The sequence below is a fragment of the Corythoichthys intestinalis genome, chromosome 11 (genome assembly GCF_030265065.1).
Source record: "Corythoichthys intestinalis isolate RoL2023-P3 chromosome 11, ASM3026506v1, whole genome shotgun sequence".
NCBI lineage: Eukaryota > Metazoa > Chordata > Actinopteri > Syngnathiformes > Syngnathidae > Corythoichthys > Corythoichthys intestinalis.
In genome coordinates this window covers 13,622,250-13,636,416 of record NC_080405.1, presented here as the reverse complement: position 1 = coordinate 13,636,416, position 14,167 = coordinate 13,622,250, and the positions used below count along the sequence as shown (strand labels likewise).

Genomic DNA, 14,167 nt, shown 5'->3' with positions numbered 1-14,167 from the left:
ACAGGTTTTCTTCCAGAATGTTCCTGTATTTGGCTGCATCCATCTTCCCGTCAATTTTAACCATCTTCCCTGTCCCTGCTGAAGAAAAGCAGGCCCAAACCATGATGCTGCCACCACCATGTTTGACAGTGGGGATGGTGTGTTCAGGGTGATGAGCTGTGTTGCTTTTACGCCAAACATATCGTTTTGCATTGTGGCCAAAAAGTTCAATTTTGGCTTCATTTGACCAGAGCACCTTCTTCCACATGTTTGGTGTGTCTCCCAGGTGGCTTGTGGCAAACTTTAAACGAGACTTTTTATTGATATCTTTGAGAAATGGCTTTCTTCTTGCCACTCTTCCATAAAGGCCAGATTTGTGCAGTGTACGACTGATTGTTGTCCTCTGGACAGACTCTCCCACCTCAGCTGTAGATCTCTGCAGTTCATCCAGAGTGATCATGGGCCTCTTGGCTGCATCTCTGATCAGTTTTCTCCTTGTTTGAGAAGACGTTTGGAAGGACGGCCGGGTCTTGGTAGATTTGCAGTGGTCTGATGCTCCTTCCATTTCAATATGATGGCTTGCACAGTGCTCCTTGAGATGTTTAAAGCTTGGGAAATCTTTTTGTATCCAAATCCGGCTTTAAACTTCTCCACAACAGTATCTCGGACCTGCCTGGTGTGTTCCTTGGTTTTCATAATACTCTCTGCACTTTAAACAGAACCCTGAGACTATCACAGAGCAGGTGCATTTATACGGAGACTTGATTACACACAGTAGGATTCTATTTATCATCATCGGTCATTTAGGACAACATTGGAACATTCAGAGATCCTCACTGAACTTCTGGAGTGAGTTTGCTGCACTGAAAGTAAAGGGGCCGAATAATATTGCACGCCCCACTTTTCAGTTTTTTATTTGTTAAAAAAGTTTAAATTATCCAATAAATGTTGTTCCACTTCACGATTGTGTCCCACTTGTTGTTGATTCTTGACAAAAAAATTAAATTTCATATCTTTATGTTTGAAGCCTGAAATGTGGCGAAAGGTTGCAAGATTCAAGGTGGCCAAATACTTTTGCAAGGCACTGTATATCCTTGAAGGGCCAGATTGTGAAGTTTACAGCAGTTCCACTGTAAGAATTAACACTATATTTTTATGAAAGGAAAAATTTGGCAGTAAGGCGAAAGGTTGTTGAGATCTCGAACCTCCACATTCAGTTTTCGACCTGATACATATGATACACCAACTGCTGGCATCCAGTTGCTATTGTAATCTGTATATACAGTAGGTTATCCAGGAGATCACAAAAGTGAATAAACATGAAAGCAGATTGCATATTTTTCATTTTGTAGGTCTACAGATGTCATACACATTCCTGATTGTATTTTACAGAAAACATCAAGAACAATAGGAGCACCCCGAGCGAGCGGAGATCTGCCTTCTTTGCGCTTATAGCCCAAAATGACATCACTTTTGTTTTTTCTCATCATGTCACCTACCCTGCAAATCAGATCTAAACGAGATCGTTATCGCATATCCGTCAGAAATAAGTGCATTGTAACACATGAATTCCTCACAGTTTTCGATTCAATGTGCCTTGTTTAAGGAGCAATATCCAAATTTTACTCACAAACAGCAATGTGAAATTGTGTTTCACCTTGAACCTATACACGACTTATAGAACCTGTGGTTAAAACAAAGCCCAAAAAACTCATCACTTTAACACGCATCTTGTTTGTGCTCAGGTCCTCTGTATGGCCAAATATTACGACTTTCTTGTTGTCTGAAAAACGTACATTGCTTCAAAAGACTGTTGTAAAGTGGTAACGTTTAAGTGTGCTGTCTCAGGTTTTAGTCTAACATTGGGCTTAACACACTTGAGCAATAGCTCCAGTTCAGAATGCTAACAAAGAGTCATGGTTTTTTTTTCTGTTAGTGAATAACCTCACTGCTGAATCAAAAAATTCAGAATTTGGTACGGTACTTTCACGAAGTACCTTGTGCTAGTGTAGGAACTGGTACCAACAGAGAAAAAAGCAGAGAAATTATTACTTACTAAACAATTTAATTACTTTTTATTTGTATTATTAAAAATATTAGGGCATTCTTGGTTAGAAGTAACCGTGCTAAATATTTTTTTACATTTGCACCCATCATTAAACACGTAACTAATATCGATATTAACTAGAAAATTTCTGGAGTAATTGCAATGTGAGCTTTGCTTCCGCTGGTAAACCCCTTGGGGTCACGTCCTGCTGATTTCAGGGTCACGTCCTGTTGATATCAGGTCACTTTCTTTTGATTTGGGAACATTTTAGGATCACTTCGTGTTGATATCAGTTCACTTCCTATTGATTTGGGGGTATTTCAGGGTGACTTCCTGCAGATATCAGTCATTTTCTGTTGATATTTTGATGTAACTGTCCATCAATGGCATCAACTTACATATGAGTCAATGGAATCCAAGTACGTTGGCATCAATAGAATTGACATACTGTATATGGCAGTCGATTGCATGGACGTACACGGCTGTCAAAGCAATGATGTAGATTGTGGTCAATGGCATGGATGTACATGGCCCTTCAATGTAATCCAAGTACAGGGGTTAGACAAAATAATGGAACCACCTTAAAAATCAACAAAAACCAATTTAATATGGTGTATTCGCCAAGATATTGACTCATACAACGTGTGAATTGTTTCCAAAGGAATTTTAAGCCATTCTTCAATTAGAATACACTCCAACTCTTTTCGAGACAATGGCGGTGGAAATCAACATCTTAATTGAATCTCTAAAACTGGCCATAAATGCTCAATAATGTTGAGGTCTGGGGATTGTGCTGGCCATACGAGATTCTTTAACAATTATGTTCCATGATTATGATGCAAAAATGTTGGGTGTTTCCATTATTTTGTCAAACCCCTTTACATTGGCATCAATAGAATCCACATACATGGCCGTCATTGGAATTTACATACAGTGTATCACAAAAGTGAGTACACCCCTCGCATTTCTGCAGATATTTAAGTATATCTTTTCATGGGACAACATTGACAAAATGACACTTTGACACAATGAAAAGTAGTCTGTGTGCAGCTTATGTAATAGTTAATTTATTTTCCCCTCAAAATAACTCAAAATATAGCCATTACTATCTAAACACCTGGCAACAAAAAGGAGTACATTCCTTAATAGATACGTAGATCCCTAAATGTCCAAATTGAGTACTGCTTGTCATTTTCCCTCCAAAATGTCGTGCGACTCGTTACAGGAGGGCTGTCAGCATTACTGCAGAGATTGAAGAGGTGGGGGGGTCAGCCTGTTAGTGCTCTGACCATACACCACACTCTACATCAAATTGATGTGCATGGCTGTCACCCCAGGAGAAAGCCTCTTCTGAAGACTATAAACAAGAAAGCCCGGCAGTCTCATCACACCATAGGACATGGTTCCAGCAATCCATGTGCTTTGTTGACATGTCTTCAGCAAACTGTTTGGGGACTTTCTTGTGTACTGTCTTCAAAAGAGGCTTCCTCCTGGGGTGACATCCATGCACACCAATTTGATGTAGAGTGCTGCGTATGGTCTGAGCACTAACAGTCTGAACCCCCAACTCTTCAATCTCTGCAGCAATGCTGACAGCACTCCTGTAACAAGTCGCATGACATTTTGGAGGGAAAATGACGAGCAGTACTCAATTTGGACATTTAGGGATGTATGTAGTTCCCATGTGGTGTACTCAGGGGTTTAGATATTAATGGCTATATTTTGAGTTATTTTGAAGGGAAAATAAATGAACTCTATTATAAGAGCTTCACACAGACTACTTTTCATTGTGTCAAAGTGTAATTTTGTCAGTGTTGTTCCATGAAAAGATATACTTAAATATCTGCAGAAATGCAAGGGTTGTACTCACTTTTGTGATACACTGTACCTGGCCGTCATTGGCAAAGACGTACAAGGCTGTCAATGGCATGGATGTGCATGGCTGTCAATGGCATCAACTTACTTAGTTTATGGTCAAAAAACAAAACCATCCATGTTTTTCTGCCATTGAAAATGTAATGGAAATTTTGGCCATTGGAAACGAATGGGAACATGGCAAATTCTGTATATAAATTTTATGCTCCTTAACTTTATGCAATTTTTGATTTATGTTTTCTGTGAAGTGGACAACAATTGTAAGTAGAGGTGTGCAAAATTTCCGAATTTTAGATTATTCGCGATTCGGCCGTGGAAGATTCGAGAGCGATTCACAAACATCCAAATTCCGATTATTGAAATATGCGAAGTAAAGCGGAAGTACACAACACTCAGCGCGCCGCGCCGCGCGGTCTTCGGGAGGAACGGAGCGAGAGTAGCTAAACGTCATGCTTCCCATTACCCGGCCCCTCGGGTAATGCCAATGCTCAACTCACGGCTCTAGCTCAACTCATGCAACGAGGTAAAAAAAAAAAAATACAACGACATACCTGACTGCTGCCGAAAAGCTGCTAAAAGTACAGCTACATGATGTTACGGTAGATATCATTTATATAGGACTAGATGCACTATAGATTTGGAAGTGTTAGCAGCACATCTAAAAAAAGCTAGATGCGGGCGTTATAAACGGCCGCCATCTTAAAGCAGTACACTTCCCTGCAAGGCTGTTGTAGCGAACCTTCCAAGCAAACCAAATTAACTTTTTATCTAAAATACTCCTAAATCGGTAAAATATTGACTTGAATCTATCTTTTAAATAGTTTTAAAACTTTCACATGTCGAAAGTAGACAAAAGGGAAATTATGGAATAACGGGAGCAATTTTAACAAATTTAACGGTTGATTCACAACATTAAATTAATTGAATGTAGTTTAAAGCTGCTGATACAGAATGGGGACTGGAGTTTTTTATTTAATGTTATTTTTTAATATTTGTTTACTGCTATATGTTAACTTGATACTGAAATAGTAGTGTGGTTTAGCCTGAGAGTATTTTTGAACAATTTTGGAACTAATGTACAAAACATAAAAAAAAAAAAAAGGAGGGGGGTGCATCAATAATCGTTTTATAATGGAATCGAAACCTCTGAATCGTAATCGTAATCGAATCGTTAGGTGCCTAAAGATTCCCAGCTCTAATTGTAAGACTAGAAACATTTTGAATTTTTTTTTTTTTTTTAATACCCGTGTTTTGGTGTGAATGGTACTTTTTGGGGCGTCATTTAAAAGATTCCCTGCGTCGTACAAGAATTTCGGTCATTTGGGTATTCGAACGGTGTTGATGCGCCAAGCGGTTTGGGCTGGCAGCATGCTGAAGAAACACCATTGAGGGGGAAAAAAAGGAATAACGTAGATGGTTCCTTTTGCATTACATGCAAAGCTACCATCAAAAAACGAAAAAAGGAAAACCATAGATGTTTGCTTTTGCATTACATGCAAAAGCAAACCCGGTCTGATCAAGTGATCAGAAATCGGGCTGATCGGGCAATTTTTCAGAGAATCTGAATAGGGTGAGAAGGACCGGGTTTTTAATTAAAAAATATATTTATGTTTTTCTGCTTCACGCTCGTACCCTCCCTCCTGCTAAGCAGTGCGGCCAAACTGTCCAGTGAAGCTTACGTTTGAGAAGCATGGTTGCTCTACAATCAAAGGCACAAATGTATCGACCATTGTTAAACTTGCAGCCCAATCAGAAGTGTGCTGTGGCAACTCATTGTGTAAATGAGAGGCTGTTCTCAGCAGTGTGAGTGTATTTGAGTGGACTCACTCAATGAAGCATTTAAAAAAGACAAGCATTTTTGTACGTTATTCTTGTTTAAAAAGACTTTACTTTATGAAGGCAGCATGGTGGGATAGTAACATGGACCCTTTGATCAAATAAAAAAACTTTTTGGTATCGGATCAGGATTCGGAATCAGCAGATTCTCAATATCAGCTGACTCGGACTCAGGTGCAAAAATATGAGATTGGGACATTCCTAATATCAATATAGTTTTTTAAATGGGGGGGGGGCAAATAGTATTTGCATTGTATGCAATGCATGCACTGTGCAGTATTCTTGTATATGACTGCAATTGATTTCCATTAGAAACAATGCATTTTCACCCATTATGTTAAGCAAATGTCTTAATTGCCGATCGATCGGGTCCGATCACGTCATTTTCAAAGTATTGGAATCGGCACAAAAATATCGGACATCCCTTTTTTAAATATACTGTATATATATATATTTTAATTAAATCGTTTTCTAATTGTATTTAACGTTACAGACAAAATGTCTTACACTCATCCAGACTCTTTAGTTTTGGCTTAAAGTAGGGCTTTCAAATTTATCGCGTTAATAGCGGTAATTATTTTTTTAAAAAATTAATCACGTTAAAATATTTAACGCAATTAACGCATGCGCTGCACGACCCACTCACGCATTGTTGCGTTCAATCTATAATGGCGCCGTTTTACCTATATTTAGAGCTAAAAGGCAGCGTAAAATGGGTAGAGTGAATTTTGGCAGTCTTTGGAGCCTTTTATTAGTTTGACTAAAGCCTTAAAATCCCTCTCTCAACAATTAGAAATATCGTGGGAAGCAATTTGGCGAAGGAAGGTAGTAGTTGATCTTTTTCTTAACAGCCTGTGTTATTTCCCAACGCAGAGAAGATATATCAATTGGTGCCACTACACACAGTCAAGGTTGCACTTCCCATCATGCATTTGGGCAGAACAGTTAAATGGCTACAGTATCATTTACTGAAAGCTCAACAAATACACTAGATGGCAATATTTAGTCACAATATACAAAGTCACATTTATCCTTTAAGAATTACAAGTCTTTCTATCCGTGGATCCCTCTCACAGAAAGAATGTTAATAATGTAAATGCCATCTTGAGGATTTATTGTCATAATAAACAAATACAGTACTTATGTACTGTATTTTGAATGTATATATTCGTCCGAGTTTTATTCATTTTTTTCTTAATGCATTGCCAAAATGTATATGATCGGGAAAAATTATCGGGAATGATTGGAATTGAATCGGGAGCACAAAAAAAAAAAAGCAATCGGATCGGGAAATATCGGGATCGGCAGATACTCAAAACGATCGGATCGGGAGCAAAAAAACATGATCGGAACAACCCTAGTCTTAATTCAATTGCTGATGACTTAATGTTGAGTGGCCAGAAAATTGAATGTTGGACTCTGACATGTCAACAAATTGCCAAATACTTCATCAAATATTACCAGTTTGGAAAAAAATAACATCATAAAATAATTGCTATGCGACATCTGTGTAAAGGGAAGTTCAATGCGTCAAACCTGTCGTTCTTTCAATTGTTAGTTTTTGAGGGGGTTTTGACCTACGTATTTGAAGTGTTTAAACCTTGTTTATAGTTGCCTTAAAAGAAGCTATGCCAACAGAATTTGTTTTGCCAGGTGACTTGCTATGACTGTCGGCCATTTAATCAAAATATTGCAATATTAGCATCTTGCTTCTCTTAGAGGAGTTGCACAGGGACAGCACTTTGAGGAACTAGTGGTTTATCTTTAGCCATCTTTCCCTTCCCCAAGTGCGTACAGTACACAAGCAGAGCAGGACCACTTCGAGGCGTTTTGACATATAGGCTCCACGTTAGCTGACCGTCACCTTTATGTGTTTACTTTTCTGTTGACTTTGAACATCAAAAAAATCTTGAAGGTAAGAAAATGGAAATGATTCTTAGTGTTAACTTTGGATCTATATGCAAAAGTTTGTCTCGTAGCCCAGGTTACTACGTGTTTAAATTAATGTTTTCGAAAGGATGACATATAATAGAAATGACCTGATCTGAACTTTAAAGAATAATATATCTCTTATATTTTAATATATTTTAAACAAGAGGTCTGGCTTTGAATCTGTGCTTTGCTCTGGTGAAGGTTAAGACTGAAGGTCACGTCACAAAATCTACACCACCAAACATTGATAGGTCATAGAATTGGAGGATTTTCCCAGTCGAAACACAAACTTGCTAGGAGCAGGGGTTGTTGGGATATGGACATTTGCAATTTGTCCAATATGTCAAACGTTTATGTAGTCATTTCTCTATAACCCATGACCCGATTTTGCTGATATTTTGAATTCAAGCTTTCGCTGTCACAATGATCATTTCTGCAAGTTTAATAAAAATTGGAGATGGTTGGGTTAACCTGGTTTAGTAAACGGACATGGAATGACCCTGTACACACTTGGTTTTTTTGTTTTTTTTAAGAAAAGGAAAGCAGTATGCACCATTCAAATACTGTTATGCATATAGGTTATGATTCATGCCACTCTTGGGACATTTAATGATGGACCATGACAGCTGTCACTGTATGGCAGCTGTGAGGTGTTGGTCAGTAGCAGACCCTCTACAGCTATGCCTTAAAATCCAACAGTGTCTAAATTTACATGAATCCTATAACCATTTCATAATGGTGTTTTTGGCAGCCATGCATATGTTCAAAATTCTGAATAGACTCATGTTCCGGGTTTTAAAAACCTGATTACACCCACTATGGCCATGTAAACCCAATATCGGAATAGCCCCTTTGAAAGGAGTATTCTGCGGTTGCAACTTTCAACAATATTGATAATTGGTTTCTAAGGCAAAAGAAGATTACACGGAGGAGCAATTTGAAACAAAATCTGTTCAGTTACAAAGTAGATTTTTATGCTGATTAAACCTAAAATTGGTAAAATGTTTTCAAATTGTAGTCAGTTTCGCTCGAGCGCATCATTTTTTTCCCCACAGTTAATCTACGTACTATGTTCCAATTACAATCAAAGAAGCTATATACTTTGTAAAAACATAATCGTGTGAAATAAACATTGCAGTCTGTTTCTTAATTCCTAATTATATGCCAATATTTGATTTTTTTTTTAACAAAATAAGCACATATGCCACAGAAATACAGTATTTTACATATTTTTTAAGAGAACAGGGATCTTATAGTTAAACAAAAACATGATAGAGAAAAACTGAGACATGTCTTCATTCTGCATCCAAAACAATGTTAACAAAAGCTGTCAGACCTGACTCAATAAAAGGCTCTTCAGTATAATAAATCTGCTTTCATTGAGCCTAGGATTTTTCCGTATTTGGGCCCATTTCGTTAAGCCTGACTATCAATAGTACACGATGTGCTCATTTCCTGCTTCTGATAAAACCCACATAAAAATTGATAGGTTGAATCGGGAAGATCACCCGTTGTAAAAATTGAAGCAAACATTATCATCGCTGTGGCAACCCAAAATGTACTGGTATTATTGCTTTGGTCATTTGAGCATGGTCACTGAACTCTGGTTCTCTGGGTGGTTGAGTGTGAGGCTGGAAGCAATTAATGAAATTATTTTTATTTGGTCAAGTAAAATGTGGTAAATGAGCTAAGTTATTATGTAATACTGCACTAAATAAGTCATATAAATTGTGAACTTGTACTTAATCATCAACCAGGCCCTCTTTGTATTCCTGTATCTTATTTGAATTCAAGAAAAAGCAAGAATCCCTTTAGTACTAGTGTTTGAAAGCGGATCAAGTGTGAGATGTCATAACTGCTAACTACCTATTAATTATTCTGGCTTCTCTCTTCACAGGTGATGTGTCACCCATCAGTATGTCCCCTATCAGCCAATCCCAGTTCATCCCTCTGGGAGAAGTATTGGTATTGGCTATCTCTGCTATGAACTCTGCACATAAACCTGTCACCCAGGAGGCCCTAACGGAACACCTCCAGACATGTTTTCCAGGTAGGGCAACCAACATTGGTCAACTAGTCGCGGCGACCCCGATGATTAAATTTGTCAACAGCTGCTTTAATAAGCAATGTCATTGTTTATTTTTAATGCTTTAATCTTTTCTTCTCCTCTCGCGTCTGTCTAGTAATTTGCGTCATAGGCATCATCCATGTGGAAGCACATGTTCTGTAGTCGGTAGTCAAGTGCACTAACCATTGATATTATATGTAAGGCTGTATGGCTCGTGTGCAATGACCACTGTGAGTCAATAAAGACTGAAGTCCTCACTTGTTGGTCATCTTAGAACAGGACCATTCGATCCACTTGACATTTTAAGTCAATGCAGTGTGTACTTTGAAATAACCATAGAATGCTCAATTAGCAGCCTATTTTCAAATGACATGGGATGTCATAAGCGACAGATATGCAGTATCTATCAGTACATACGATACTTTCGACATCCGAAGTAAAAATTGATTCATCATCTGTCTCGACATAAGACACAATTTCATTGTTTTCCCTGGAAGACTGACTCACGGCGGCTTTTCTTGTGAGGGAGGAATCAAAATGGGTCCCAAGAAAGTTAGTGCAGGTAGTGAAAAAAGGAAAAAGGTTACACCAAGCATTGAAAGTGAGAAGGAAATGATAGAATAATATGAGTGTGGTGTGCGTGAGCAATATGGCCAGTCTCCCCTTACCTCCGTTCGCCAGTCTCAATAAGTTAAGGTGACAATAAAAATGCTTTTTTAATTTCCGATTTATTTAGGGCTGTCCCAAACGATGATTTTTCTCCCGATTAGTCGACTAGTGTAATAATTTTTTTACTAACTTTTTTTTTTTTTTTTTTTTTAAACTAATCTTGCGATTAAATTTTTGCTGACAATTATTAATTCACAAAACATTTTGGAACACTTAAGCTTTATTAAAGTACAAATAAACACATAGAAAACAATAATAAATCACAAATAAACAATGAGGTCAAATGACGATGACATTAACTAGTGCAAAAGAATGGAATGTAAGCATATTCAGAACACTGTGATTTCACTTTTCCAACAGGATTCTAAACAATTCTTACTTTTTTTTTTGTGGTTTGTCTATAATGTTCTAAGAGTGAGCACCAGCAGAGTATATAAATAAATGTCACGTATCACTGAAGTACGTGGAAAAAAAAAAAAACTTAATGATGCACGTTGATACGATGCTACGACAGAGTATTGGGGCCAAATAAATAAATTTTCAAAAAGTTGTATTATTGCTACAAGAAAAAAAGTCTCATTATTACGTAAGGGTAATGTAGCTGTTAGCCGCTATGCACTTTACATACATGTACCTTAGCTGGGAGCTACGACGAAGCATTAGTATAAATTCTTCTATTGATTATAATTTGATGCAGCTGATGCAAAAATAATAAACATTTCCTGATTAGTAAAACCGATTCTAAAACACAAGATGCTTTCAATATTGTTGATTTTAACGGAGGCTGCAACGCGCTACGTAAAGTAGGTACAGTAGCTACTTATTCAGCTACATTAGCCCGACTTTAGCCCCTAATACTTCGTCGTACGACGCACATAAAGGCAACTTCAATAAAAAAATGTTGGTATATGGACCTACGATCCACCAGCTTGTTGTCTCCTGCTGTCTTCCAAAATTATACCTGGGTGACGGCACTTCAGGTGTTTATTCATGACCGATGTGCTGCCGCCCTGTTCCACATAACAGTGACACAGTCTTTTGTTTCGTTAAAATAAATCCATGCTTCAGCCACTCTGGTCTGCTTTTTGGGCTTTGTGCCACTTTCCCCGCTTGCATCCCAAGTGTCCGCCATTTTCAACTTTCCACGCATGTATATATTGTATCGAATTGAGTTATAGTAGCGGGTCTATTTGCATATGTTCCTAAATGCACCGCCTGGTGGGAGGTGTGACAGTGAGACATCTTCCTGTTGTTGCTGGTAGTTGTTGTGCTGGCTGCGGCAGAAATGAGCCGTGTCGTCACCACAAGTTAAAAAAAATAACGAATTGCAAACCTGACTAAGCTAAACTCTTTGTCGACGTTACAATGTTGTTGTTTTTTTTTTTAACTTGCCTTTAACTGTCGACGGGATGTTGTGCTCGTCGCCGCATTTACGTCATCGACTACGTCCACTAGTCGGGACAGCTCTTGATTTTTTATTATTATCTATCAGGGGCGCTGCCAGGGATTTTGGGCCCCATGAAAAGATATCAGTTTGGGCCCCACCAAAAGTGCCGGGACACACACACACATTTAGAGTATCAACTACGTAATTTCCTGCATTCTGGTGAATTTTTACACACTAATTTGAGCATTTTCTGCATTAATTTAAGATGAAAATATATGTATGTAAACATACAGCGTATAGAGCAATAATGAATAGACTGATATAATGTGTAAGAAATGTACTGAAGGCCATCTTTTACAATCTAAATATATTTTTATTAGAAATATTCTCAAAGCAAATACCATAATGAATAACTTAGAATGAATAAATGTTTTGTTTGAACTGAACTATACTACAGTCAAGGGCATAGGTTTGCATAGGGACGATTGGGACTAGGCATGTGCCGGTATGATATTTTGACGCTATGATAACCGTGAGCAAAAATACCGCGGTTTCACGGTATCACGGTATTGCAATTATAGCTCCAAAAAATTTTGAGATGTATGGGTTTAAAAAAATAACTTTTTTCCATTGAACAGGATTTTTTTTTTCAGACCATAGTTGCAAATTGTAACATGAATATATTGTTAAAATAAATAAATTATCAATAAATTTTTTTTAAAAATAAAATTAAACTAAATGTAACTTATAGACTATACTCACAGCCATAGCTCAAGTTGCTCAAGATTAGAGCAAGAACAAAATAATTTCTATAAAAAAGTAAAAACACTTCTGAATAAATTTTTTAAAAAATTTATACTGCATGACTTTTTTTTTTTTTTTGAGGGTGGAAAAGCTTAAGTGATGTTTCGCCATTTTCAGCCACTGTGTCAACTCTAGTCTACATGATGTCATGCCTTTGTGTTAAAAAGAACATAAATAATTCATAATTTAGTTAAAAATGTATAAGTTAGTTAAAATGTCAATATTGTTGTGGAAAGGTTTCATCTAAAAAAAAAAAACACACACAAAAAAACATTGGGAGTGAGACCTCTCTTTAATCCAGCGAACGTGGATTTGTGCTTAGGGCAGGATCATCTTTCGCAATTAGCGATCTTTGACGCTATCACTTTTTCCCCTTCATCCAAGTGAATCAAGCTTGTTTTCCCACTCTGCGGCTGTCACACTCAACGAAGTTGCTCTCCCAGCTAAGCCTAGGCTAACATTCGTCTTTGTAAGCTTTTAGTTTGTTTGTATATTGAATTTGAAAGGAAAATGTGTGTTTTGTTTTTGGCGAACTTTTTCCATGGTGCTAATCTGTTGAAGCTACCTACATCGAAAAATCTAATTGTACAACATTTTAAATGTATTCATTTTGTATATTACACTTACCACGATTTGAGAGCTCAATAAATTGAAGAACAGTACGCCTTATGTTTGGAGTATTTGTTTTTGGGTTAGATGGCTGGCTAGCCGATAGCGTCACTTTCACACACAGCAACAAACGGGAGGGGGTGAGCGCTGCTGCGCTAAGCCGCTTCTGGCTGCATATTTGACACAAGAAAAATAGCGAATACTGTACTAAGGTCTGACGGAAAATTTTAGTGGTTTTGAAACCGCGATGTTTTCACACCGCGGTAAACCGTGAAACCGGTAACCGGCACATGCCTAGTTGGGACAAAACACTACCAACTTTTCAGGATGCTTAAATTGTCCCCACCAACTTTTAAGCAACCTTATTTGCGTTATGTAATTACTTCAGTTATATAGGTTATTTCTTTTGTCTTCCCATATGTTTTAATTGTTGTAATTGACCCCACCATTATTAAGTGAATTATTTTTATTATGTTTGGATTTACATGTATATCTTTTCACTCGCTGAATGTGCCGGTCCATATTTTCCTCCTAAACGCACATTTGATTGGTTGATGATCTAACCCTCACACACACCCACATTAGATATTAGAGATATGAGAAGTTTTTTTTTCAGCCAGCAGCAGCCACTGTTAAAAATGTAAAAAGACATCATTGTTTTGGAAGTGGGAAACACACCATTAATTTTGCTACTGTCGGTCCAACCTGCATCAGTGTTAGCATAACATTAAACTGTGAATTTGCTAACCTGCAAAACTCAAGTAGGAAGCTGCTTCGAGAGAAGTGTCCTTCTCTTTGTGTTTTCTACTGTTAACATCAAATCAACTGTGAGAAATGTAGTAACCTATGCTGGCAACTATGGAACTAGACAGACGTTAGCAAGAAGCTGCTTAGAGAGAGAGAGGTGCTGCATAACCTCGTACGTAGCTCACACAACACAACATGCACACAACAATCATAA

General features: G+C 37.6%; 1 protein-coding gene across 4 annotated transcripts in view; it reads left to right on the top strand.

The window, feature by feature from the left end:
• LOC130923955 (storkhead-box protein 2-like) overlaps positions 1-14,167 on the top strand; it is a 76,378-nt gene that overhangs the window by 29,406 nt on the left and 32,805 nt on the right. For all 4 annotated transcript variants that reach the window (XM_057850144.1, XM_057850143.1, XM_057850145.1 and 1 more), the window contains one exon: positions 9,567-9,719. In XM_057850144.1, coding sequence (XP_057706127.1) covers positions 9,567-9,719 — 153 coding nt within the window. The remainder of the gene's footprint in view (positions 1-9,566; positions 9,720-14,167) is intronic.